General features: G+C 56.7%; 1 protein-coding gene across 1 annotated transcript; it reads left to right on the top strand.

The window, feature by feature from the left end:
* Nucleotides 1–511: 511 nt before the first annotated feature.
* GRHL3 (grainyhead like transcription factor 3) lies at nt 512–23147 on the top strand. The gene is made up of 15 exons (XM_075538499.1): nt 512–691; nt 3658–3719; nt 5403–5748; nt 5952–6025; nt 6350–6503; nt 6689–6800; nt 9595–9689; nt 12030–12188; nt 12706–12784; nt 12901–13034; nt 14413–14447; nt 15800–15888; nt 16669–16754; nt 19283–19347; nt 22564–23147. The coding sequence occupies exons 1-15, from the start codon at nt 626–628 to the stop codon at nt 22676–22678; spliced, it is 1671 nt and encodes a 556-aa protein (XP_075394614.1). The 5' UTR covers nt 512–625; the 3' UTR covers nt 22679–23147.
* Nucleotides 23148–25351: the final 2204 nt, after the last annotated feature.

Here is a 25351-nt window from a genome sequence, read left to right on the forward strand (position 1 = left end):
CCTGTCGGCCCCGTCCTGGCACCGGAACAGCTGCTGTGGGCCTCCTCGTGAAGGTTCATCTTCAGTGCCTTTTCCCGAGGTCCGGCTCCGCCTGAGGGCTCTCTTGCCCTGGCTCTCTCTGCCACTTGCCACACTTCCTCCTTAGTCATATGATCCCCAGCCCCCTGTGTCTTTCAGTCTTGAGGACAACTTCATGAGAACACTTGCTGGGTTATGTAGCATGTGTACGTTTGATAGCGTGTGAATACCTTGTGCTTCCACACTCTTGTTACAAGAGCTCTCCTTGAGCAGGAATCTAGAACCATCTCCGGGGTTCCTCTCTGCAGCCTGGCTTGGCTGTCATCGATGCAACCCTGGGGCTGCAGCTGCTACAGGGCGATGTTCGATTCTGGTCATTCAACCGCCTCAGGGTGATGGGGAGAGTGCTTCACGTTTTCAAAGCCCATAACTGAGCTCCTGGCCGGCCATGGCTGAGTCTGACCTTCCTCCTCGCTTGCCTTCCAGTTTCAGGTCTGTGCGGCTGCTAAAGAACGACCCGGTCAACTTCCAGAAGTTCCCCTACACGAACGAGGACGAAGCCTGGAAGACCTACCTGGAAAACCCCTTGACGGCCGCCACGAAGGCCATGATGAGGGTGAATGGGGACGACGACAGCGTCGCAGCCCTGAGCTTCCTCTACGATTACTACATGGTGCGTTCGCCCCCAGCTCCCACCCCTGAGACAGAACGTGTGTCTGCACGTTCATACCCCACCTCTCACTAGCCCGTCTTGGCCACCTCCAGTCCCCCATCATGCTCTTCCTCTCCGCCCAGCCTTTGCACGTGCTCTGCTTGGCATCCTTCCCACTCCCCTTCGTCTCCTGGCAAAACCCTCCTCTCAGCGGTCGGGCTGAGCCTTCATGGTGCCTCATTCATTCCGCAGGGAGGCCTTCTCGGGTTCTCATTCTGTGCCTCCTCCAGGCACCCCCAGCATCATCTTGACCTCTGCCCTTAGACGTTTTCCATGCTCACACTTTAGCAATCTACTTCTCCCAAGACACTGAGCTCGGGAAGGAGCCCTGTCATGGTCGTTAGTTCCCAGCACCCTGATGCCGTTGCCTTGCCTGGGTTGTTGAATGGATGGAATCGGGAATCCCCCACCTCAGCCAAGGGCATGCCAGCACAGCAACACCCGACTTGCCATCTTCTTTCTGCCCATCCCATGGATCCTTCTGGCTTCTTGGACATCTCCACCACCCATTCCAGCACACACTCCCCACCACCACAGACACCTGGAGCACACCTTCTGCCTTCTCTCAGAAGTCACTCTGCCACCCCAGCCCCTCTCCTCAATGCCTTACTGTCCTTCCTACCCCTGCCACCACCACATCCACTGTAGCAGTTCTTGACAGACTGCCTTTGATGGTTCTCTGTTTCCGAGCCTCTGGCCTTGAGTCCAGGAGACTGGCAGCAGTTGAGTTAGGTCGTCCCAGGTCTAATAAGTGGAGCTTGAACCAACCAGCAGTCCCGAGTACACAATACACATGACATGAGCTCACTCCTATTGCCAGTGCTCATGCCAGGCATTGCTAATGGATGGTAGTGGCCTGTGTTCCCACTGGGGGCACATGAAGCTGCAGAATCTTTTTCCAACCCAGTGCTGCTGAGTTGTCCCAAGAGAGCTCGCTAACTTGCCACCTCTGGGCTGGGTGATCGCGCCTGGAGCCTTTCCCAGATGTGGGGCTGGAGAGACATGGATAGCCACCCGCCGAGATCATTGGCTCTGAACATGAAGTTTTAAAGCTAGTTTGCAAATCAGCCCCCAAACTTACTGACCCAAGATGTATTTTCCCCATCTTCCCATCAAGGTAGATGGCAAAGTCTTTACGTGTATGCAGAAGCCACGGGGAGCAGGGGAGGGTGGTTGGAGGGAGACTCCAGATGGAAGGCCCCAGTGTGTGTCTGTGTCTCTCTGGCTTTGGCCCTCGGTGCTCATGTGCTGCAGTTGTCCCCTCCTCCTCCCCAGCAGACAGGCCATCTGATGGCAGTGGGAGCAGACAGATGGGAGAGGAATGGGAATCAGCTGCTAAGCTTAGGACTGCAGTGGGAGCCAGTATACTGGATCTGGGTCTAAACCAGTGGTTCTCAACCTTCCTCATGCCGTGATCCTTTAATACAGTTCATGCTATGGTGACTCCCCCAACCATAAAATTATTTTTGTTGCCACTTCATAACTGTAATTTTGCTACTGTTATGACTCAGGCGACCCCTGTGAAAGGGTAATTCGACCTCCAAAGGGGTCCAGACCTACAGGGTGAGAATCTCTGGTCTAAACAGTATCCTGGGATTTACAGCTTGAAGTTGAACCATAAAAGTCCAAGACCAGCTCATTCCTTGAACTATCTAGTCCCTCCCAACCCTGCCCCTATCCCAGGTAGTCTGGAAGCCCATTGGATTCAGAGGCTTCCCTAGGGTAGAGCCATAGTCTGATGGTGTCAAGAGAGTATCAGGTTGGGAGTTTGAGACCAACTCCTGCCACAAATGGGGCAGAGGGACTCTGGACAACACAATTGGCTGCTATTCACTGGATGCAGGGCACCTACCCCCTTTCTCTCCCATGGGTGTGATTAAGAGAACGGGCCCTAGAGCCAGTGGGCGGGATTGGAGTCCTAGGTCTGGCTAAATTTATTAGTCATAGGGACAAAGGACTTAGATGCTCTGAGATATAAAAAGTATCATTACAATCATGAAAGGTATGCTTGCTTAAGGAGTGCTCCCCATGTGCCAGGCACTGTTTCCAAACAACTCCTGAGGGTGATGTTATTATTCCTGCTTTGACACCGAGGACACTAAGGCACAGAGAGGGTAAGGGACTCTCACAAGCTCACACAGCCAGCCCGTGGCCAAGCTAGGAACCGAATCAAAGAAGTCTGGACTTACAGCCAGTGCTCCCAACGACGAAGACAACAGAGCCTCTGTGATCCTGTGTCCTCGTTCATACAATGGGGATGGCCTTAGTAGCTGTGTCGGACAGGGTGATGAAAGTTAAATGAGAAAGCACATGAAGACACATAGCCCAAGATCTACGACATAGGAAATGCTCCACTGACTAACTTGATTGAGCAAGTACGTATCTGTTTATGATAAGGCTTCATAATTTCCTCAAAGCAGGCGTTATAACCCCCATGTAACCTATGGGCCCAGAGGCTCAGAGAGGTGTAGTAATTTATCCCAAGTCACACAGCACTTTTGACCCCTGATGGCACTGTGGAATAAGCCTTGGGCTGCTAACCACAAGGTCAGTGGTTCAAATCCACTTAGCTGCCCCATGGGAGAAAGGGGAGTCTGTCTTCTCCTGTAAAGTTTCGATCCGGGAAACCCTACAAAGGGTTGCTATGAGTTGGACTAACATTGATGGCAGTGGGCTTCGGTTTGGGAGTTTAACTGCTAAGCTTGGGGTACCTCTTCCCACCCAGGCTGGTCATTTCCCTACTATGGGGTTCAGACCACGTGATGGCATGGCTAAAGCTGCTGCCAATTCCAAGGACTCATGGGCTTCCATCCCACTGAGCAAGATGGCTTGCTTCCCCTGCCAAGGCCACAGGAGGTGGCTGAGGCTCTGAGCAGCCAGACTGAGACCACGAGCCACTCCTAATCCCCTCCTTCTTCTCCTTCCAGGGCCCCAAGGAAAAGCGGATTCTCTCCTCCAGCACTGGAGGCCGGAACGACCAGGGAAAGAGGTGAGGCTTGCAGATGCCCCAGCCTCTGCTTCTCTGTCCTCCCACACCGCCAACCTCGGCCCCTAGCGCAGGCCTGGCTTGCCCCTTAGGTGCAGAAGGCACGGCACCAGGGAGCCCCAGGTCTATCACGCTTTCAGGAGCCCACGAAAATGTTTTAGTTTAGGTTTTAAAGCAGTAGAAATAACGGAATACAACCTAACTAAAATTTTAATGTATATATTTATATTAGATATAATATAAATATATAAAAATAAAATATATTATGTGTGTATATATATAATATATACATGGAGGAAGGAACCTTCCATAAAAGATATAAAAACCTGACTCACAAAAATCTACACACACACACCACCCCCACCCCTGCAGGCCTGTGGGTCAATTTACTGAAAACAAACTTCAAAGCCTCGGGAATGGCAAAGCCCTGGAGGCAGCTTTTCTGCCCCAGCTCCAAGGCCCTCCTGTCCCTTGTAGCCCCCCCTGGGCTGGGTCACCTGGGTTCCCATCCTTCATCCCCTGCTGGCTCCCAGGGGCCCCTGCCTGGCATCAGTGCTCCGGGGCACTGGTGTTCCTTTCCTGCAGAAAGTACCCCGGGCCATGAGGGCTAGATGAGCACAGGACGGCCCCTGGCCCCTGGCCCCACTTCCGTCTTCTAGCCAACCGGGTGGCCTTGCAAAGATGACCACCCAGGGCGTCTGCCCAGAAACTTTCTTTAGGCTCTTTAGTGCCAGGAAAAGGCAGACTGCTGAGGCCAAGGCCTGGCAAGCTAGGCCCCTGGCGCAGTGTGTCTGTGTGCATGGCTGGCCCAGGGCCACTGCCCTCCTCTGCTGGGAACCAAGTTTTTACACTATTATTAGCATTTTTTTCTGATTACAAGGCTCTACCTGTTTGTTGTGAATATTCCAACAGAGCCCTGGTGGCAGTGTTGGATAAGCCATGGTCTGCCAACTGCAAAGTTGGTGGTTCAAATCCGTGCTGTGCTCTGTGAGAGCATGGTGAGGCTGCGTGCTCTCCTGAAGACTTAGAGCCGACATAGGGTTGCTATGAGTCAGCATCCACTCAGGGGCAGTGGGGATGTTTTTTTTGTTTAAGAGACAGGTATAAAGTGAGTGTCCTCTGAGATGCAGGTCCGCAGTCCCCCTCACAGTCTGGGGTCATAACCGCACAGACTTCTGTACAAGCTCGCCCAGGCTGACATGCACCCGCCACCCTCAGGCTCAGTCAGTACTATTGTTTTTATTCGGGGACATTTTGACTTCAGCTAAGAAATCATTCAGACGTCAGGTTGTTTTTTTAATTAGCAAGTACTGTAAGGAGCTCCGTGCCTCTGCAAGGAAGCACCAGGCTGTTGACGGCCAAGTGGGCCAAAGAGGACACTTTCCCCACATGTCGAGATGTACAGGCTTGGAAACCCTATACGGCGTTGCTGCTCATTGGACTTGACTCAATGGCGGTGACTTGGCTTGTTTGGGTAATGAGTAAAGGTGGCAGTTTCCCCTTGACCCTGAGCCTGTACCTAGCCCTGTCCTCAGCAGCCTCCTGTAACCATTGGGCTTAGGGCATTATGAGAGTGTGGTGGGCACCCTCCAATCTAGCCGGGGGAGCCCCCCGCCCCCCACCCTAGCGGCTGGATGTAGGGAGGAGGGAGGGATGTTCTCACATAGCCCGCCTCTTCCTCCCCAGGTATTACCATGGCATGGACTATGAGACGGACCTCACCCCCCTTGAAAGCCCCACCCACCTCATGAAATTCCTGGCTGAGAACGTGCCTGGAGCCCCAGAGTACCCGGATCTGCTGAAGAAGAACAATCTGATGAGCTTGGAAGGGCCTGTGCCCACCGCTGGCAAGGCACCGTCCCTGCCCGCCGGCCCCAGCAAGCTGGAAGCTGGCTCTGTGGACAGCTACCTATTGCCCACCAGTGATGTGTATGAGAACAGCTCCCTCAGCTCCTTGTTTGAGGGCATTCACGGGGCACCACCTACCCAGCGCTGGCAGCCAGACAGCACCTTCAAAGATGACCCACAGGAGGTGAGGGCCCAACCATGTACCCTTCACGATGGCCTTGGCTGTGTGTGCATGTGCATAGACAGGAGAGAGGACAGTGAGGGGTCACGTACAGTTGTCCAGTTCATGACCACTGAACAACCAGCTAGGTGTGTGTGGCAGCGCTGGGCAGCGGTCCCTGCAACCTGACCAGGACCACTGATTTGCTTGGAACTGTTTCTCTGCAGACGCTGCTTTTCCCAGATATCCTGAAAACGTCCCCGGAACCCCCATGTCCAGAGGACTATCCCAGCCCCAAGAGGTAACATGACCCCACTGAATCCTTGGCCACCTAGGCAGTGGGCAGTGGGCTGCAGGCAAGCCCCCACACTGTCACCAGAGCCTGATCTATGGCTAGGCAGTGCTCAGCACCCAGGTGGCCCTGCCTGCTCTGTGGCTTTGTCATCTCCGCAGTCTCTGGTCACCACTGGGCCCTCGTTATTCAGCAGAGGGCTAGGAGATCTCAAACCATGTGGAGCTGGGGCCCAGGAAGTAGACAGAGCCAGGTCACGGGCAAGCTTTGGGCAGAGCCCCTGCCCCTGCTCCCGAGAGCCCAGCCTCACTGCCCTGGCTCTCTTCTCTGCAGTGACTTTGAGTACACCCTGGGATCCCCCAAAGCCATCCACATCAAGTCGGGCGAGTCGCCCATGGCTTACCTCAACAAGGGCCAGTTCTACCCCGTCACCCTGCGGACCCCAGCAGGAGGCAAAGGCCTTGCCCTGTCCTCCACCAAAGTCAAGGTGCGTTGGCCCTGGAGCAGCCTGGGGAAGGGGTGGAATGGGCCCCTCGGGAGTGAGTGCTGCTGAATCCTTTATCGCCCATTGCCACGGATGGGGGAAACTGAGGCCAAGGGACAGAGTCCCCAAGCCCGGCTCTGGGAAGGGACTGGGCCGGCATGGGGTGACGGTGCCTGCTGCCCTTGCAGAGTGTGGTGATGGTTGTCTTTGACAACGAGAAGGTCCCGGTGGAGCAGCTGCGCTTCTGGAAGCACTGGCACTCCCGGCAGCCCACAGCCAAGCAGCGCGTCATCGACGTGGGTGAGAGCCTGCCCCAGTGGGGAGAACCAACCGGCACAGCGCAGGCTGGCTCACTGGCTCTGGGCCTCAGCCGCTTCTGTCGCAGGGAATGCTTGAATTAAATGACCCTCACAGCTCCTCCCCCACCCCTCACCCTGGCCAAGCCCCCTTTCACTCAGGTGATGCTGAGCCATCTATTAAAATTAAGCTCACTGAGGAACCAGGTGGAAGTGATGGTTAGAATCACTTCATGATCAATCCCTGTGTTGCTGAAACACTGGTGTGAGCATGGTGGCCTGACCTTAGGCCAGGTGCGGTGCCTGGTGCTTTCCTCACCATAACCCCAACTGACTCACTGACCCTGCCAAGCCACCAGAGGGGAGGGGAGGGGAGGGGTGGGGCCTTCTGCCCTTTCAGAAGAAGAGCAAGGCAGTGCCCATAGAGACATTGCACTGCTCTGCCCCTAGCAGAGTGGGATTCTCACCCAGGGCTGGTGGTGTGGAGTTAGCTGGTCTATGGGCGCAGGGCCCCTCGTCCAGGATTAGGGAGCGCTAGTATGAAACTTACAGTTCCCTGAAGGTCACAAACAGCTGAACATCCAACAACTTGCTGAAAGTCCGGTGGTTTGAACCCCTAGGAGGCACCTTGGAAGAAAGGCCTGGTGGTCTCCTTCCCAGGACGCACGGCTGGAAACCCCTGTGAAGCAGCTCCACTTCGCAGCACACAGGGCGGCCATCAGGGTGGCCACCAGTCAGAATTGACTGGATGGCAAACACACCCCTCAGACTTCCTCCCGGTGGCCCTGCCCCCGCCCCTCCGGGCAGCCCCTCCTTTCCCCCTTCTTCCTGGCCCTGGTCACCCGGTCAGCACTGGGGCTCTTTGTATCTGTGGCCTTGGAAGGAACAGCCTCTATTCCTTGTTGCTTTGGGATAAACACAGGCTGTGGACCCCAGCAGTATAGCTAAATAGACCCCTGGGGTTCTGGTGGGAAGGGGGTGGGGGTGTCCCCATCTGGGGCTTGACCCATTCAGACAATGCCGGCAGCCAGGCTTTGAAGGGCTGGGGCCTGCTGCTTTGGGGGCTGGGACCCTCAGGGTCTGTCAGCAGCAGGGAGCAGGTCTTCTGTGTAAGCTGCTCTGTACCTGGCCTGGCCCCACGGTGGGCAGGACCCATGGCATCCCTCCCTCTCCCCCTATCTGGGAGGCCTATGTCACATCCCCTCTGAGCCTCCTTTCTCCAGCTGCCCCACAGAGGCCCACTGCCTGCCGGTCCCACGGCCATGACTTCTGGCAGGAGGCATGAGTACTAGAGGAAGAAAAACGGACTTATTTGGAGTATTTAGGACAGTGCTTCCAACCTTGCTCATGCTGTGGGGACCAACCCCCACCCCCCTATAAAATTGTTTTCGTTGCTATTCATCACTGTCCTTTTGCTGCTGTTATGAATTGGGCGATCCCGGTGAAAGGGTCGTTTGACCCCCCAAAGGGGTCGAGACCCACAGGTTGAGAACCGCTGGTTCGGAGCATGGGCTCAGGAGCCTGACCGGTGTGGGCTCCGGCCCTTGCTTTGCTTTGTACTCGCTGTCTGACCGTGAGCCTCATGAGTTTCCTGGGAAAGCTGAACACTCACTGTGTAGTTGATTGAAGATGAATGAGTGCTCGTCATATTGCGGGTACCCAGTAAGTAGTAAAGGTGCTCTGGGGGCGAAGCGGCTTGCTCACTGAGCTGCTAACTGCAAGATTAGTAGTTCGAACCTACCAGCCGCGGTACAAGAGAAAGAGGAGGCTTTCTGTTCCCATAAAGCTGTACAGCCGCGGGCCCTCACGGGGGCAACTCTACCCTGTCCTTTAGAGTCTAAGCCAGACATTTGCCTTTGTTTTCAGTAGCAGCTGCTGCTGTTGTTTTTACTGCTACTGATACACTTACACTGTTAGTGGGCCCTGCGGCGCTGTCCGGTAAGTGTTGGATGGCAAACCACATAGTTGGCGGTTCAGAACTCACCAGCCACTCGCGGGAGAAAGAGGAGGCTGTGTTACTCCGTAAGGGTCTGCAGCCTCTGAAACCCTGCGCAGGGTGACTGTGAGTCGTAACTGACTAGATGGCAGTGGGTTAATACTACCCCTTACGGCCATCAAGACAGTGCTGATCCAGTGCAGCCCGCTCTGGGTCTCCGAGACTGTGACTGTGTTTGTGTTTGTTTTTGAATTACTTTATTGGGGGCTCTTACAGCTCTTACCAAAATCCATCCATCCATTGTGTCAGGCACGTTTGTACACATGTTGCCATCCTCATTTTCAAAACATTGTCTTTCTACTTGCGCCCTTGGTATCAGCTTATTTTTGCCCTCCCTCTCTTCTTCCCTCCCTCACAAACCCCTGATAATTTGTAGATCATTATTTTTCATGTCTTACTCTGACGAGACTGTAACTGTTTACGGGAATGGAAAGCCCAGTCTTTCTCTCGAGGAGCTGCTGGTGGGTTTGCATCGCCAGCCATGCAGATCGCAGCCCAGTGCCCAGCCACGGCCCCGCAGGCCTCCATAATCCTACCACCAGTACGGCTATTGTTACCATCCGACTGCGGGTGCGTCTCCGGACTCACAACCAGTCAGAAGTCTACCTCTGATCAAAACCAGTTGGCTAAGCCAGGGATTCCCCCTGAGGCCCTTGGCAAATCTGGCCCCCAGGGTTGGCCTCAGTTTCCCCATCAGTAACCCAAGGGACAGCAGTCCAGGGGCCTTCTGGATGGAGTGTGGCTCTTGGGGCGAGGATGGGGGCCAAGCCTCCCGCCGACCCCGTGGCCTGCTGTGTTTCAGCCGACTGCAAAGAGAACTTCAACACCGTGCAGCACATCGAGGAGGTGGCCTACAACGCGCTGTCCTTTGTGTGGAACGTCACCGAGGAGGCCAAGGTCAGTGCGGGTGGCGGGCACAGAAACCATTCTGGAGAGACAGTGGCAGGCCCCACGGAGGGTGCCAGCAGGGGAGCCCCCGACATAGGCCCAGGCAGGCCACACCCACATTCCAGCACTTCCACTACACAACCCTCTGACCTAGGCCCCCTTCGGACCAGAGACTTAGCCCAGGAGCCTCTGTCTCGCTGTGGGGTGGTTGTGAGAACTGGGAGCAGAAAGCAAATGGCAGCCACCAGCTTGGTTCATAAGTGGTGGCTGGGACGATGACTCCCCTCCTCCCATTTACCAAGGAGCCCTAGTGGCACAGTGGCTTAAGCACCAGGACTGCTAACCACAGGGCCAGTGACTCAAACCTACCAGGCTGTCCTCGGAGAAAGGTGAGGCTGGCTGCTCCTGTCAATGACGTGCAGTCTCAGAAACGGGCCTGCTCTGTCCTCGAGGGTCACCGTGAGTTAGAATCGACTCGATGGCAGTGGGTTTTGGGGTCCCAGAATGGAAGACTGAGCCATGGGCAAGGTCACACAGCCAATTAGAGACCAGACCGCTGCTGGTACCCTGTGACCTGACCTGGAGGTCTGGTCGATGCTGGTAGATGGGCACAATCATCTGCCTCCGGGGCTGGGGCACAGACAGCTCTCCAGGCCCTTCCGCGAGTCCTGGGGGCTGGCAGGCTCAGTGTTTTTTTCACCCCAGTGATGAAGTACTTCTGGCCCTGCCAGGCCCACGATGTGAGCCCAGCCACATTTCCGGCTGGTCAGAGGGACCCGTTTGGGGCCCTGAGGAAGGGGAGCCAGGAGCAGGGTGATGTGGACGCTGCCCCTTCCCCATCCTGGCCAGGCTCAGCTCCTCAGTGGAGCGTGGGGGCCAGCTCGGCCCCAGCCATTTCTGCCTGTACAGGCTGGGGAACCACATTGGCCTCCCTGGCTGACTCCTCGGGCAGCCCAGGCTGCCTGGAGAAAGTGGGGGTGCAGGAGCTCTGAAAACAGAGATTATTATTATTCAAACAAATGCCAGGGGCTGGGGGAGGGGCTGGGACTCCAGCTCAGGGGTAGGAGGAGAGTTTCGTGGGAAGGGAGTGGTGGGTTTCGGTTAGGATTTTCTCACAGCCTCTTAAGCCCCCAGGCCTGGGCCCTTCTCCGGTGGGGGCTGCCATGGTGGGGCTGGCGGAGGGCGAGGTATGTCTGGCATGTGCCTGGGGTATGGGCCCCCCAGCAGAGCAAGGAAGGGGTCTGCTCAGACTCCCAGCCCCACCCGACTGTACAGGGAGGGTCATTTCCCAGGTAAACGTCTCAAACGAAAGGAGCCTATGGGAGGGGGTCCAGAGCGAGACAAGCGCCAGCTAACCTGACCTTTCTGAGACTGACCCCAGCCTACCATCATTTGACCTAGAGTTTGGGGGGGGACACTTCCCACTGGCTCAATCACAACAACGGTACAATCCACCACCCTCCTGACAGCCCACACCCCAACTCCAACCTCCCTGCCCCGCAGTCACTGCAGACACGCAGCCACCCTGTGGGTTTCCAACTCAGGCATGCTCCCGGGAGCAGAAAGCTGCCTCTTTCTCCCTGGAGCGCTGGTGGGTTCAAACTGCCAACCTTTCCATCAGCAGCCCATGAGGTTGTTTAAATGTCCCCTTTTGCTTAGAAGGAAACGGAGGCTCAGCAAGCTTAAGGGATTTGTCCCAAGCCACATGACTTGAGTGGCAGAGCGCAGCTTCCCATCCCAAGCCTCCTGCATGCAGCCCCGTCCCATTCCACGTGTAACTGTCAGGAGGTCACCTCACTGCTCAGGACCTCTGACTCCCCATCTGTAACCTGGCGACCAGGAGGGATCCCTTCTCGTGCTGGGGCAGGCCCCGAGGAGTTAGCCAAAGGCATCTCGCCATGGCTGGAGCTGGTGGCTTGAGGAAAGAGTGGCTTGTCCCATCCTGTGACCCCCAACAGGGACCTGAAACTTAGCCTTTCTCTACCTCCCAGTTTTGAGTCAGGGACAAGCAAGGATTTGGAGTTGACGCCCCTGCGTGTCCTTCTTGTGCCTCCCAGGACCGAGAGGATAGGACCATCGGGGTGGGGGTGAAGCTTGTCTAGTGCCTGCGCCACTTTGGGAAAGTCGCTGCCCCTCTCTGAGCACCGGTTGCCCCACCTATAAAAGACAGGTGGTCCTGGTGGCCCTCCAGGGGCTGTGAGGGTTACGGGTGCAAACCAGGTGTGCAGTGGGCTCAACAAGCCAGTGTTGGGGGTGGGGGTGGCGCTGGGAGGCGATCAGGCCAGAGTTGTGCGACAGCCGGGCTGGTGACTGGGGCAGGCCCCTTACCAGCTTCCCCTCGGCCCCCAGGTATTCATCGGCGTCAACTGCTTGAGCACAGACTTCTCCTCTCAGAAGGGGGTGAAGGGCGTCCCCCTGAACTTGCAGATCGACACCTACGACTGTGGCTCGGGCTCTGAGCTCCTGGTCCACCGTGCTGTCTGCCAGATCAAGATCTTCTGTGATAAGGTGGCTGCATGGCCAACAAGGGGGCAGAGGCCCCTAGGCGGGCCCCGGGGAGGGTGGAGGGCAAGCCTGGTCCCAGGGTCCTCCGAGCCCCTCATGCTCCGCTCTCCCTCTCTGTGGGTCTTGGCATTTGTCTGCCTGTCTCTCTCTCTCTCTCTCTCTCTCTCTCTCTCTCTGTATGTTTTCGTGTCTCTCTGATTGTTTCTGTCTCTTGCTGGGGCTCTGTCTGTCTGTGCATCTCTCTCGGCATCATTCCTGTCTCTCGCATTTTTTCTCCTTGTTTTGCTCCCTGGCTCTCTCCACTTCTCTGTCCGTCTCCATCTCTCTCATACTCCATATCTGTCTGTCTGTCTCCCAAAGACTGTACTGACCTCAGGCGGGGCCAGGCAAGGCCAAGCACTCACATCTGCCCACCGTCTGGCCTTGAGCCTGAAGCTTGGCCCACATCAGAGACACAAAGCAACAGTGGGCAAAGGGGCAGCCCCTCCCCAGGGCCCTGGTAACCCTGCTTTCCCTCCAGGGAGCCGAGCGGAAAATGCGGGATGATGAGCGGAAGCAGTTCCGGAGGAAGGCCAAGTGCCCCGACTCCAGCAACAGCGGTCAGTGGACAAGGGCAGGTTATGATGGCGGGCCAGACTGAGTGGAAGGGGGACACCTGCTTGTCTGGGGACATGAACAAAGGACTTTAGGACCAATGGCTTCCTCTTCCCAGCAGGCATCAAAGGCTGCCTGCTATCTGGCTTCCGCGGCAATGAGACCACCTACCTGCGGCCAGAGACAGACCTGGAGACCCCACCTGTTCTGTTCATCCCCAATGTGCACTTCTCCAGCCTGCAGCGCCCAGGAGGGGTAAGGCCCAAGAGGGGTTCACACACGCACACGCACACACATATACATGCACATACACCTGTAAGCCAGCCCAGTGATCTAGTCTACTGAAGAGCATTGGTGACCAAATGGACTCTTTCACCATTGAAATGTTCACATGTGGGACACACAAGGAGGTTCTGCTATGTCCACCCCAAGCTGGACTGTGGCCCCTCACAGCTGGGTGGACAGCAGCCCTGATTACGGCGTGGTACACCGAGTGCTGCCTGGGCCTGCTCGCTGCCAGTTCGCACAACAGCCTGCAGGAGTCCCGGGGCCCAGCAGCCCTCACTGCCACACCGCGGGAGTCCCAGGGCGCACCGTGATTAGCGAGGGATGGAGGCACAAGTCTACCCAGAGGGACCTTGGGAGAAAGGCCAGGCCACCTGCTTCTGCAGCGTGACACACCCTGAGTCCCCGTGAGTCGTCATCAACTCCAGCCCCGTAAAGGAGAGAGTGTTCTCCTTGGATTACCCTGCTGCCATCGAGTTGACACTGACTCATAGCGACCCCAGAGGACAAAGCAGAGCTGCCCCTTAGAGTTTCCAAGCCTGCCGGAAGCAGACGGCCTCATCTCTCTCCTGAAGAGCAGCTGGTGGCTATGAACCACCGACCTTTCCATAAGCATCTTCACGTTGAACCGTGGAACCACAAGGGTTCGTGGGGCGGAAACTGAGCACAGAGAGGTGAAGAAACCTTGCAGCCTGGCCAGAATTCGGATCCAGGCCGCGTGGCGTCCGAAGGAAGCCATGCTCTACAACGGCTGCCCAGCCCCTAGTCACAGAGGCCCTTCCTTCAGGCGCCTGGCCAAGCCCTCTGCCGTGTGCTCCTTTCTCCCCCACCCCCTGGGGTCCAGGCCCTTTCCAGATGGGTCGCACAGCAAGTCAACATGATTCCAGAAGCATCTACTAGTTGGCTCCCATACTGAGCAATTTGACTGTTCCCTCCCCTTCGGGGCTATAGCTCCCCACCACTTGGGTGGGAGTTTGCACAACGGTCTTGGCTAGTGAATGGACTTAGAACGAGGGTTGGTGGTAGGTCGCAGAGAACAAAAGTTTTTCTCCAGGGAGAGAGCTCTTCTGCTAGGATGTTCAGGCTGTCCCATAGAGCATCCTCTGTCTTGATGTTGCCCTTAGCACAGGCGCAAAGCACCCATCACCTCCTCTACGGCCCCCAACTTTGCCTGGGGTGGGGTTTCTTTAGAAGCAAGGTCACGCTGGCTGATGGGGCTGTGTCTGAGCAGAATGGGCTCAGCACACCCTCCCCCACACATGTGGCCCTGCAGAAGTATTCCAAGCTCCCGCTCCCCTCATCCCCCTGGGCCGGGACCTGACGGGGAGTGTCTCCCTTTCCTTTGCAGGCCGTCTCCTCGGCAGGGCCCAGCGGCTCCAACAGGTACGTATGGAGAGCGGCAGCCGGGGCCTACCCGCTGGCCTGTCCCGCTTCAGGACTGCCCCAGCCTGCCCTCCACTCCCCCACAGGGAGCTGAGACCTGCTCCCAGCCCCCAGCGAGGCCATGTGTTCTCCCCAAGGGATGAGACTGCCTGGGGTTTTTATGGGTTTGCTTTATGGGGAAAGCTGGCGAATCGCTGGCGAGACAGCTGCTTGTAAAAAGGGCAAGAACCAGCCTGTGAGGTGGTGGTGCAGAGTCAGAGGGCAAGGCGAGAAGGCCGGGCTAAAGGGACAGGCCCCCAGCCCACCCCCCCACCCCCCCACCCCCACACACACAGCAGACTGGGGGGCCGAAGGACACCCACCTTTCCCTTTGTGGCTAGAGACTGTCCCTTCACCTCACTGTGCTCAGCCCACAGCCTGCCCAACCAGGAAAACAGCCTGGTGAGGGTGGGCTGGGTGGCCAACAGAGGCTGGGTGAGCGTGTGGGGTCTTTCAGATGGGAAAAGTCCTTCATGAGATCATTGGTCCTTAGGACCCATTTCTGCCCTACTTCTCACGAGCAAACCCTACCACCTATCCCCCACAGCAAGGAGCCCTGGTGGTGCTGGGATGGTGTTGGACCACTAACCACAAGCTCAGTGGTTCAAACCCACCAGCTCATCCTCGGGAGAAAGACAAAGTCTGTCTGCGCCCTTAAGTCCCTGAGTTGGAACCAACTCAGTGTCAGTGGGTTTGATTTTCTTTGGCTTTGGATCCCCTGACCACAGCCCCCAGCAAGTTAGGCACCCCACAGCTACAGTGCCTGCAAGGTGATTCTGAGTCACAGTGACCCTATAGACAGAGTAGACCTGGCCCCTCAGGGTTGCTGCTCTTGGCTCCACGCCAGGGAATTTTTCAGGAGCTTCCTCTTAAGGAGGAAGAAACTGAGGCAGGGGCAGGGGCAAGACTCAGCACAGCTATCCAGTCGTCCAGGCGGAACTGGATTCAGGATCCAGACCAGGATGATGGTGGTGGTGGTGGTGATAGCTCCCCTTTACTGAGCCCCCTACTGCTTCCAGAGCAACGTGCCTTCCTGCCTTAGCCTCCCTCCAGCTCTGGGAAGTGTCCTTCCAGCTGCAATCTCACCTCTAGCTATGAGATAAGGATCCTGCCTGAGGGACACGGTGGTACTCCTACACAGCGGGCCAGCAGAAGGCTGGGGTGGGAGCTCAGGCAGTCCAGCGCCACCTCCTGCTACCTGAAACGCTCTCCCGCTGCTTTGTACTTGCTGCATGGGGTCTCCTCCACCTCTAGGGTCCCTGGGGGCCCAGCTGGGTCCCTCACGCGCCTTTCCCTGCTCGCTGTCCCAACAGACTGCCTCTGAAGCGCACCTGTTCACCCTTCGCCGAGGAGTTTGAGCCTCTGCCTTCCAAGCTGGCCAAAGAGGAGGATCTCCAGAGAGGTACCTCTCCCCTCTGTCTGTTACCCGCCCCCACCCCGCAGTGCCACCCACGAGGCCCTTCCCAACACCAGACACACAGGTGCTGGCCAGGCAGAGAGGGCAGGGCCCAGCCCAGGCAGGAGACTGCTCTACGCCTCGGTGCTGGGTGTGGGCCAAGTCTTACAGGCTGGTGGGTGAGGAGAACACCTGGATGCTGGGAGAGATGGCCACAGAGCGGAGGGCGCTTGCCTTCTTGGGCCCAGCTTCGACATGGGCACCCAGGGGCAGCTGGGGGAGTGGGCCAGCTTGTGACTTTCTCTAAAGCGGGTGGTGGGAATGGGTGGGAGACAGACGTCTTGCTTTCTGGCTTTGACCCTGCATCTCTGACGGTAGCTGAGCCCCCAGGTCAAACCCCTGGGCTGTAGCTGTCCATCAGGAGCAAGGCCTCCAGCGGGCAGCCGCCACGAGTTGAACTTGGCTCTGCCTGTGGTGCTTCCCAAAGTGAAATGTGCGGTCAGGACAACACCAGCTCGCTGCCAGCCAGTCCGTGCGTGCTGGCAGCAACCCTCCGTCTGATAGATGGATAAACCGGGGCGCACAGCACCAAAAGAGCTTTCTCAAGGCCTCACAGGTGGTGGGCGTCCAACCCACCAACGCAGGCACAGGCTCTAAGGTCCCTGGCACCTGTCGGTGGTCGCAGGGGCTGCACACCCAGGTGGCGTGCTTCCCAGAGAACGGTCGAATGGTAAATGCCGCTTTGCTGAGCCACCCGGGCCGCTAACGCTCCCCCTTGCCCTGCAGTTCTGCTGTACGTGCGCAGGGAGACCGAGGAGGTGTTTGATGCCCTCATGCTGAAGACTCCAGACCTGAAGGGGCTGCGGAACGCGGTGAGAGGCCTTCTAGACCCCGCACTGGTCCTAGTGCACCCCCGGGCCCCTCCCCACAATTCCTCCTCCCAGTTCTGATCTCCCACGGGAAGACTCTGGAAGGAAAGTCCGGAACCTCAGCTTTCCGGTGGTCGACCTGTCCCACCCCATTTGGGGGGGGCCGGCAAGAGGGGTGTGCCTCTGTGATGTTATCTCCGGGCCCGGGGAGTCGCCCACACCATAAATCTCCTTAATCTGATGGCTGCTGTCTGACAGGCCAGGGCTTTTTGTTGGCTTTGCAAACCTGTTTCTGTTTTAATGGGAATGAAACCCAAAAAGGCCAGGCCCAGACACACGCTCTTGTCTCTCCAGGGCAGGGGGAAGGGAGGGGGCTCACGCCCGCCCGGCTCATGATTGGCTGGGCCGCCGGCCCGAGTGGCAGGAGGCCATCTGGGACAACGAAGCCAGAGGAGGCCTCCCCCAGCCCCCAGACTGGCAGGGAGCGGGTGAAACAGTCCAGCCCTGAGCAAAGCCCACGGGCGGCCTGCTCTGCGGCTCGAGGAAAACCGAGCAGGCCTGGCCCCCACCAGGGCCAGCTGGGTCAGGAAAGCCAGAGGAGCCAAGAGTTCAGGCTGCGGGGGGGGGGGGGGGGGGCGCGTGGAACTGATGGATTCAATAGCAGCATCAGACCCCGAGCCCAGCCCACTGTTGGACTCCATTCCAACTGTGGAGTAGAACTGCCCCCCCTTGGGTCCCAAGGCAGCCATCCTTAGGGGAGCACACAACCCCGCCTCTCTCTGACGGAGCTGCTGGTGGGTCACACTGCTGACCTTTAGGCTGGCAGCCAAGCACACTAGCCACTGTGCCACCAGACCGAAGACCCCCCCCCCTCCCCACCCCGGTGCACCATGTGTTTTCTTAGGCATGTTGCACTTGCTAACCCCTCACCTTCCCCTCACGGCCCCAAGGGGTGGGCCCTGCCATCCTTGCCACCTTTCCCATGAGGAAACAGCCCCCAGGAGGTGAGGTGACTTGCAAGGTTACTCGGCTAGAAGTGACAGAACTGGGATCCTGCCCAGGCCCTCTGCACGGTGTGGCCATGCCATCCTGCTCTCTTTACATATCATTAGCCCCGCCTGGCACCAGCCCCAGGAAGTGAGACTCACAGAAGGCCATGGTGTCACTTGAATAGAGACTGTGAACCTTTAGGGTGCACAGACTTGAGGGCTCAGCTCCCTCCCGAGCACGTTCCCAAACTGCACCTTTACGGACGCGTTGTCCATTTCAGAGTTGTCGTCTGGTTCCAGGTGGTACAGAATTCGGGGCAGAGCAGAGACCAGATAGTGGGCTGTGGCCGGACTCAGACTGGGTCTTCTGAGCGCACAGCTAAGATAGAACGGCCGAGTGGGAAGAATTAGCGATGAACCATTGCATGGTCTCTTCTCCTTTATAAAGTTTACTCAACGCAACGCTCCACTCCAACGGCAGGGGGCAACAGACAGTCCGGCAGGGAAACCTGGAGTTTACTGAAATGGAGCCCTGGGCCACCATCACCTTGGCCACCCTTGCTGCTGCTGCTGCTGTTGTTGTTGTTTAACCACGGGCCCCTCCCCACAACCTCTGCCTTTACCTCCTTGAGTTTCTTCTACTCTTTTTCTTTCTACTGAAAGCCTGTCTTCTTCATCATTTTCTTGGCTGGTTCTCGCCACCTGCACAACTGGACAGGCTGCCTGCTGCCCTTTCCCCAGACCTGCTCTTGGCCTCCATGTCCCTGCCTCCAGCAGGAGACCACACATCCCTGGCCCCTGCTGCAGGTGCACCAGTCATCGTTGGTAACCTAAAGTTATGTGGAATATAAAAGTCTTTACATGTGACCAAAAGATAAGAAATACACCCAGATGTTATTAATATTTATCTCGGAGAAAGAGGCTTTTAGATGGTTGTCAATTTCTTCTTTGTTTTTTCCACAATATGGATGCGTGTTACTTTCCGGGCTTCAAGCTGGTTCAAAGTGGGTTGGTCATGGCAGGTGCCGTGAACCCGGAACAGACCTAAAGCTATAAAGTATGGGTGTGCTGGGGGATAGCCGGAATGTGAAAGATGAGAGTCAAGCCCTGGCGTGTTCCGAGCCTGGTGCAGAAGATGAGATGGCTACAGGAGTGGGGAGGGGGGCAGGCCTTCAAAGCAATGCGGTTGGCTGCCATCTTTGAGCTGGGCTCCGCTGCTTCCACCTCTGCCACGGTCATAGACCATGCACGCTGCCCTTGTTTCAAACAGGAGAGAGCATTTCTAGCTGGGCATCGACCTGCAATGCTGTTCCTTCCCAGTGTCATTCAGCACATGCATACTTTATAAATTCAGGTCCTGTCCAGTTTTGCTTTGTCAGCAATGAATGAATCGGGAAGAACAAGGTTGTTGTTTTTTAACCTACAGGAATTTTTTAAATCATGCTAAAAATCTTGATGTGAAAAAAAAAATTTTTTTTTTTTGACAAAACTAAAACACGAGTTTGGACCGCAGGCACTGACTCCTTTACCATTCTCTTGCAGATCTCTGAGAAGTATGGGTTCCCTGAAGAGAACATTTACAAAGTCTACAAGAAATGCAAGCGGGGGTAAGTGCCCAGTACACAGCCTCCCTCCCCACACTCCTCTTCTCTAAAGTGAAGGCTCAGGGGGTCGCAGCAGGGCCCGGTGGGCAGTGCTGGCAGGGTCTGTGGTCAGCCTTTGTGGAGAGGCCAGGGGAAGAGGAGGTGAGGTAGGCAAACCCCAGTCAGGCTGAAACCACTGGTCACAGAGACCAACTATCCGTCACTGTGGCCAAGGTGGGCATGAAAGACAGGCGGCAGGCCTTGGTACGTGACCTCCTGGGGTGGAGGAAGACATGCCAAAGCCAGAGGCCCATGTTCAAGTCCTCAGACCACTGGACAACCTTGGGCAAGCCATTGGATTGTAATGACAAAAATGATGGTGATGCCCCTTTACATGAGCACCCACTATGTGCCAGGCACTAGACTAAGCACATCTTATGTAAGTCCCATCGCCACACTCAGGCACATGTTACAGAGAGGGAAAGGGAGGCCGGAGGGCTGCGCTGGAGGGGCTGGCAAGCTCAGGCTACCTCTGACCGCAGAGGTCTGCAAAGGATTCTGGGATTGGACTTGGTGCTAACATCCTCCTGCGATGAGGCCATCAGGATGCTCCAAAGTCCCCGGGCTCCTTCGGGCATAGATGAAGCAGGCCTAGACCCTCTGGCCATGGCCACGGAATCCTGGGACTGCGGCTAGGGGCCACAGCCCTTGGCCATCTGCCAGTGGGCTGAAGGAGGGAAGGTCATGCAGTGACTTCTCTCCTAGGCTTCAGTTCCCTGGTCAAAACCAATGAGCTGGGACTGAAGGCCCTTCCCGTTGGGTGGTCCCTCTACCAGCCCAGCGCGGGGCCCTGGCAGTAAGGAGTACAGGGGCCCTCAGCCCCGAGCCCTGTGGCTAGTCTAGCCCGGCCACATTTACTTCTAGCGGGGTGATCAGAGTTTGCTGGCAGCTGCCGTCTGGATTCTTCTTTTTAGAAGACTTCTCTGAGCAGGCAGGTTCTGTGCTCACTGAGACCCGATCTAGTCAGGCCCGGGGCTGGGCCTCCTCCCCACAGGCCAGGCCCTGCCTTCACCTCGCTGCTTCCCACGGACGGACGGACGTAGGAGGGGAGGGCTGGCCCCTGCAGCCCCTGGGAAGGGCGCCTGCTGGGGGTTGGTTGTGTACGTATCTAGGTGGTTTTCTTCTTCTCCAAGTTTCGGTTTCAGACTGGGGCTCGCATACTCTGGAGCTGAACCACCTCGTGGCTGAGGGCAGGCTCCGCTCTGCGCTGCCCAGACAAGCCCGGCCCCACTTCCCCTCAATGCTAGCACCTACGCCCCCTGGCCCAGCCTCACCTGCATCAGGCCTGCCCTGCCCTGAGAATCCCGCCTCGGGTCAGGCTGAAGGGCCAGCGCTGCCTTTTGCGTATGTGTGTCGGGAGCAGAAGGGGTGCCCCGTGCCCAGCCAGCTAGCTAAATCATTACTAGAAATAACTTCTGTTTGGGGAGCACTGAGCTAAGTAACGCCCACGTCTCATCTCACTGGCCCTTCACAGATGAAGAAGCGGAGAGAGCGTGGATAGTTACAGACAGGGCCACAGAGAAAAGCCAAGACATCTGATCGGCCCCCTGCTTGCGCCGCTACCCACCAAGCAGTGTGCGAACCCAGGCTGTGGTCAGGCTGGCCAGTTTGTCTGCCGGGTCCCACAGCCAAGGGCAGAGCTCACATCCCTGCGGCCATCAGGAGCCCTCTGGCACACACGCCCAGCCACACAAAGCTCAGGTCAGGGCTTGTTTGAAAAGCCTGAGCGAGGAGAATCTCACCCCCATCCCCCAACCCCCACCCCGGAAACCCTCTTGGGAGAGGTGGAGCTGGGCTCATTGGCTGCGCCCTTCGCCCTTCGGAGTCCAGTCCTCGCCTGAAGAGGAGGAAATTCTAATCAGTGGCCTAGTTTATTTTCATAAAATCTTCTCAAAAGTCCTCTGGACAAAGGCAGATACAATCAGCTTTACAGGCATCACTGAGTGCCTGAAAGATTAGCAAATACATCGGATTTGCTGGCAGCTGGCCAGGGGTTTCATGCAAACCCGGACAGAGACGGGGAAGCTGGGAAGTGACAAGCCGCCCCTATTCTGTGACAGCAGTTCCTGACAAGCCCAATTCTCAGGGCTCCCTTGGCTGGCCTTAGCCTCTGAACACTGAGGGTCCCAGGGCCTCCCTGGGGTCCCTTCTGTGGAGGGCATGCGCTCTGGCCTGTAGAGACCCTGCTGGGGGCGGGGAGGAAGTCAGCCTTCCCATGAGCTCCCGAAAGGCTCACAGAGCCTGGCAGCTGGAAGCACCCAGTGAGTGTCACTATCTGAAACCGACCCAAAGCGCCCACCCCTCAGCCCCAGCCCAGCCCCCGGCTCCCTCTGGTCTGCGCCCTGCCTCCGGCCCCAGACAAAGATACCTCTGTGGAGAGGACCTGAGGAAAGGGGATCCTGTCATTAGATGTTGGCAGGCAGCACAGGCCTCTGGGGGCCCACGCTCTGAGCTTCTTCCTGAAAGAGGCCCTGCTGGACTCCCACTGGCAGAGATGGCTGTGCTGAGACTGGGGGTTGTGGGCTCAGCCATGTCTCCCTCGGCCCCATCGGGAAGTTGGGGGCTGGTAGGAGATGAGCTATGGGTTCGGCGCTCTGTGGAGAGCTATGGTCTCCGAGGCTCCGTCCCTCTCTGCTTAGAGAATGAAGGGCAAGCCCTCCAGGCTACCATAGCTCCCCCAGATATTTTAGCGTCCTAAGGATGGGACCTACAGGAGCTGGTGTGGCATTTGCCCCTAGTGCAGGCAGGCACATCTAAAACACAATGCAGCCCCCTCGGACCCCACCCATACCGACCTGCTGCCACACCTCCTAGATGCCAACCCATCATGTCCAAGTCCTTTCCGTGTGGCCAGGGACAGGGAGCATTGCATCGTCTCCAGATCAACACAGCCCTTGCTCAGAAATGTCTCCACTCCTGTGCATGGGGAGAGGCAAGCGGGGGAGGCGTGTGGGCGTGGTTATAGGGGGCTTGGGTTTGCCATGTGGTTTGGCCACGAAGGCATTGTGCCTTCTTGTAAAAGGGGGCTTGTGAGGATCAGAGAGAATGTGTGAGATGTGCCTAAAGTATTGGGGACACCCAATAGGTGGTAACTATTTGTATCACCGTCATTCAGAGGGCAGGAAACAAGATGGCCACCCCACCCCTGCTGCATCCCGACAACATCTCTTTCTCTTCCAGAATCCTGGTCAACATGGACAACAACATCATTCAGCATTACAGCAACCACGTTGCCTTCCTGTTGGACATGGGGGAGCTTGACGGCAAGATCCAGATCATCCTTAAGGAGCTGTGAGGCCTGAGCTCCTCGGCCCTTGGACCTCTCGCTGGGAAGTGGCCCCATGCCACACACAACCTCTCCACACGCCTCAACGCTGTTACTTGAATGCCTTCCCTGACGGAAGCTCCCCTCCAGTCACGAGCCCTCAGATGTCAGACCTTGATCCGACCCCCATCTCGTGCTTGAATTCCCTTCCGGAACTTCCTGTCAGTACCTGCTCGCTGGGGACTCTGCCATCGTGGTCACCAGACTGGCTGCTCCTGGTCCTCAGAGCCAGGTCCTGCGGCAGACCTCCTACAGGCTCCCTCCTCAGGTGGTTCCCAACACAACGCCCACCCACCGCTCGGTTCTCCAATCAACTTTGTGCCCAGGATTTCTCCCCGTTGGCTCCGTTCACTTGAAAACGCGTGTTTTTCAGTGCCAATGACTTTTGAAGACACTACAGTGGAAACTGCCAATCTCTCTCTCTCTCTCTGTCTGATTTCTTCGGCTCCAGGTGTAAATACCGGAGCCGAGCTCCCGGAACAGAGCAACTATTGTGCAAAACAGCCCGTGTCCATTCATTGTTGCACACATTTCTATTTGCAGTTTTCATTTGTGATATATATATATAAATACATTGTGTATATATATGCAACATTTTGTATTTTTCATGGATGTATTTTTATCATTTCAAAAAATGTGTAGTTCACATTTCTTGGACTATTTTTTTAGCTATTCAGTTATGCATTTTGTATACTCGTATGGTGTTTACTAATAAAATTATACCTGTGTACCCGTCAATTGGTGCACTTGTTCCTTTTGTAAAAGTCTTCAGTGTAGAGATAGGGGAGGTGTCTCATTGTCCGTCCCCCAGGCACTGTGGGCATGGCTGGCCAGGTGTGCCACCGTGGAAGGCAGCAGAAGCCCAAGGCCCAGGGCTCTGACTCAGTGCAGCCCCACAGAACGGGACACTAGGACCTCAGGATCCTTGACTGGATAAAGAAGTCCTGGAGACAGATCCAGGGTGACTTTGCTGAGTCGCTCACAGCGGAGGGCTCGGGACAGAGCCCCAGGTTGGAGGCACATGATTTGACTTTTGTGTCTGCTCTTACACTGAGCCCATATGCACCCCACTCTCTGGTCCCCAGTATTATTCAGCAGCTTGATCTGGACCGTGGTGGGAGCGTTTGTGGCAATGGGCACACGCTACAGTCAGGGGGGCTGTTTCCTCTAGACAACCAACCATAAGCCAGGGCTTTGGCATTTCTTTGGAAAGTGAGCTTACCAGGACACTGCCCCTGTCTCACTGCCATGGAGTTGATGGCAGCGCATACTAACCCTCTAGAGTAGAGCTGCCTCTCCATTTCAAGCACCAACTCTTTGTGGGAGTAGAAAGCCTCTTCTTTCCCCCACAGAGCCACCGGTGGCTTCTAACTGCTCACCTTGGGGTTCACAGCCTAGTCACCAGGGCTCCCTATTACCTGTGACCCTGGCCATCAAAGGCGGGGTGTTGGTTGTCATGGTCCAGACTGGTTGTCAATGGCCACCCTCAGATCTTCAGGGTTCATCCAAGTCCCCAAGGCCCGCGTGGCTGGTAGAAGCTGGGGAAGGGCAGCAGGCAGGTCCCTGAACAGCTGCCCCGACTTCCGCCCTGCAGCCACCTCAGTGTCTTGTAAGCTCTTTGAACAAAACTTAGGAGGAAAAATGTCCAAGACCACGCCTAGGCATCTCCACGGGCCTCCCACCCTCCCAGCCACTCGGGGGGTCCTGGAGTCGGCGCTGGGGTGAGACGTGGGCAGGGGGCACACTGGTACCAAGGGGGTGCCGGAGAGCTCCGCATGCGAGTTACGCAATAATCCAGAGCAACGTTTCAAAAACGAGAACCACCACAGCAAAAGTAAACATGGGAGGCCAGCTCAGTACGAGCGGTCTCCCTTGTGGCTTTCCTGGCACTGCCTCGAGGGGTCTCACTGCTGCCATGACATCACCAGAGAGGCCAGGCTGTGGGCAGGGCAGTACAGCTGCTCCACCTTAGCAGTTATCACCTGGACCACCCTTCTCCACTGCCACCACCCTGGGCAAGTCAATCTGACTTTCTGGAGGCGGAGCCCAGGGATGACAACGAGAAGCGGAGCTCTGTCAGTGCTGGACAGGGTGACCCAGGGAGGGGACTGTCAGCCTCCGTGCAGCACGAGGGACCAGAAGGGCAGCTGCCCACCCTGACAGCCCACCCCCACCACCCGCTGGGCTGCGTGCCACAAGCCCAGTTCTTGCCCTCGGGGGAAGTAAGGGGTCAGGGGAGCTGCTGCCCTGGCAGTCCCTAGCCCGCTCGGAAGACCAGGTGGGGACAGGGGTCCAGGTAAACAAGAAAGCCTTTTCCAAGCAGGTAGTCATTTCAGACACCCAGCTCGCTGACCGCGAGCATCGAGCATCGCCTACCTGGAAATACCAGTCTTGTGGTGCCTGTCGCTAACATTCTGATACTTTTGTTTATTGTCAATAAAGCTAGGGTGAGTGAGTAGGGAAAGGGGGCGAACGGGGAATGTAGAAATGTGGGGATGAATGAATGAATGAATGAATGAATGAATGAGGAGGAACGAAAGGACGAAGAAGTGAACTTAGAGATGAAGAGTTGAAAAACAACGTGCGTTAGACCCGCCCTGTTTGAATGCAAGAGCCCTGGGGAGAAAAATGGGGCTTTCTATT

The sequence above is a fragment of the Tenrec ecaudatus genome, chromosome 1 (genome assembly GCF_050624435.1).
Source record: "Tenrec ecaudatus isolate mTenEca1 chromosome 1, mTenEca1.hap1, whole genome shotgun sequence".
NCBI classification, from domain to species: Eukaryota; Metazoa; Chordata; class Mammalia; order Afrosoricida; family Tenrecidae; genus Tenrec; species Tenrec ecaudatus.

Coding starts and splice junctions, on each gene's coding strand:
- GRHL3 (XM_075538499.1), top strand. CDS start 626: ATGATGAGGGTGAATGGGGACGACGACAGCGTCGCAGCCCTGAGCTTC. Junction 12,189..12,705: donor TCAAGATCTTCTGTGATAAG/GTGGCTGCATGG, acceptor CTTTCCCTCCAG/GGAGCCGAGCGGAAAATGCG. Junction 12,785..12,900: donor CCCCGACTCCAGCAACAGCG/GTCAGTGGACAA, acceptor TCTTCCCAGCAG/GCATCAAAGGCTGCCTGCTA.